The sequence below is a fragment of the Carlito syrichta genome, unplaced genomic scaffold, assembly GCF_000164805.1.
Source record: "Carlito syrichta isolate Samal-C Ts95f unplaced genomic scaffold, Tarsius_syrichta-2.0.1 Scaffold315987, whole genome shotgun sequence".
NCBI classification, from domain to species: Eukaryota; Metazoa; Chordata; class Mammalia; order Primates; family Tarsiidae; genus Carlito; species Carlito syrichta.
This window is the reverse complement of record NW_007260083.1, coordinates 216,990-218,918: the sequence shown is the minus strand read 5'-3', so window position 1 is coordinate 218,918 and position 1,929 is coordinate 216,990. Positions and strand designations below refer to the sequence as shown.

Sequence of the window (1,929 nt, the reverse complement as noted above, 5' to 3'; positions counted from 1 at the left end):
TCACCTCAGCCTCCCAAAGGTGCGGGATTACAGGCTGAGCCACCGAGCCCGGCTTCAGCTTCAGGTTTTTAAAATTTTCACCCGCTCTCAGTATTAGGAAAGTGAAATCTTTGCCTATCGGGAATGTGTCAATTATAAAGGACAAGGCGCAATCTCACAGGCCTCCAGCGACCAGCTAAGAAATAAGCCTCACCCTGCCCACCCTCTTCTTTGCCTGTGCCCCTATTTCATCTTCATTTACGCAGCCATCCCCAACCCCTCCCCAAATCACTGAGTCCTCCAAACACTTCCCAGGTTTCTAGTGAATTTAATGCCTGATTTTCAAAAATCAATGGCAGGGAAAGATGAATAAAATTAGAATGTGGTCAGAGGAAGGCCATGGGCACACGCAGGAAGGGGCAATGTGGTGGCCAAGTTAGGAGCTGGAGCAGGGGAATGCCTTGGATGTCACATCTCATCCAACCCGTAGTCCTCTTCTGGGAAGTCCCCTACCGTCACAACTGATGGCTTGACGAAGGCGCCGTACTTGGCCTGGCATTCAAAGTAGCGTTTTCCATTCACGCTGCCGGGCACAATGGGGGACGCAGTGATCAGAAGACCCCTACATGGCCCCCACTCCAGAGGCTAGTGTGGGCAGCTCACCCCACAGCATGCATGGACTTACATACACATGCACGTGTAGGCATGCACACACACGCAGATGCCTGAGTGGGAATACTCCTTACCTGCCATCGTTTTTCCCTAGTGGCTCATCATAGCGGATACCAATCCAGTAGCCAGGCTTGAAATCTGTGAGTCCTGCCCAGGGGAGAAATCCCAGTGAAACAGCTCACCCCAGATTCGAGCCTACCCATCGAATGGAAAACCTGACCTACAAGGAAGCCACTCTTTGCTACCTCCATTGCTACTACTTCCATCTCCTGCCCAGTCTAATATAGCTGCCCCTTCCCCTTATTCACTCAGCACCCCCAGCCAGAGGGGTCTTCTTAAAAATCTAAGGGGGATGGCACTACTGCTTTGACAAAGAGGTCTCAGAACACATGAAGCCTACCAACAGTTTGATCTTGGACTTCAACTCTCCATTACTGTGAGAAACAAATGTCTTCTTTAAGCCACCCAGTGGCCTCCTTTGTTAGGGAAGTCCTAGCTAAATACTACACAATTCAACAACAAAAAGACAAAGATCTCAATTTAAAAATGGGCAAAGGAGGCCAGGTTCGGTGGCTCAGCCTGTAATCCCAGCACTTTGGGAGGCTGAAGCGAGTGGACTGCCTGAGCCTGTAGGTTCGAGAACAGCCCAGGCAACTTGGTGAGACCTCGTCTCTACAATAAATCAAAAAATTAGCCGGGTGTGGTAGCGTGCACCTGTGGTTCTGGCTACTTGGAAGGCTGAGGTCGAAGGCTCACTGGAGCCCAGTAAGTCGATGCTGGGGTGGCTATGAGAGTGCCACTGCACTCCAGCCTAGGTGACAGTGAGACTCCAACTCAAAAAAAAAATGGGCAAAGGAATAGATAAGGAACTCAAACATCCACAGTAAAAAGCAAATAATCCCATTAAAAATGGGCAAAGGACATGAACAGACATTTCTCAAAAGAAGACAAAACAAATGGCAGTTACATGAAAAAGATGTTCAACATGGCAAATCATCAGGGAAATGCAAATCAAACTGCCATGAAGTATCATCTCACCCTAGTTAGAATGGCTATTATTATTATTATTTTGTAGAGACGGGGTCTCACTACATTGCCCAGCTTGGTCTCGAACTCCTGACTCAAGTGATCCTCCTGCCTCAGCCTCCCAAAGTGTTGGGATTACAGGCGTGAACCACCATGCCTGGCCTAGAATGGTTATTATTAAAAAGGTGAAAAACAGTCGGGCTCGGTGGCTCAGCCTGTAATCCCAGCACTTTGGGAGGCTGAGGTGAGTGG

At 48.9% G+C, this 1,929-nt stretch overlaps 1 protein-coding gene across 2 annotated transcripts in view; it reads right to left on the bottom strand.

Annotated features, from left to right (window-relative positions):
• Nucleotides 1-290: 290 nt before the first annotated feature.
• The window catches only part of TBCB (tubulin folding cofactor B), a 10,202-nt gene continuing 8,563 nt past the window's right edge, over nucleotides 291-1,929 (bottom strand). For both annotated transcript variants that reach the window (XM_021706763.1, XM_008073643.2), the window contains exons 5-6: nucleotides 726-798; nucleotides 291-562 (exon numbers count right to left, since the gene is read on the bottom strand). In XM_021706763.1, the coding sequence (XP_021562438.1) occupies nucleotides 448-562; nucleotides 726-798 (188 nt within the window). In that variant the 3' untranslated portion in view covers nucleotides 291-447. The remainder of the gene's footprint in view (nucleotides 563-725; nucleotides 799-1,929) is intronic.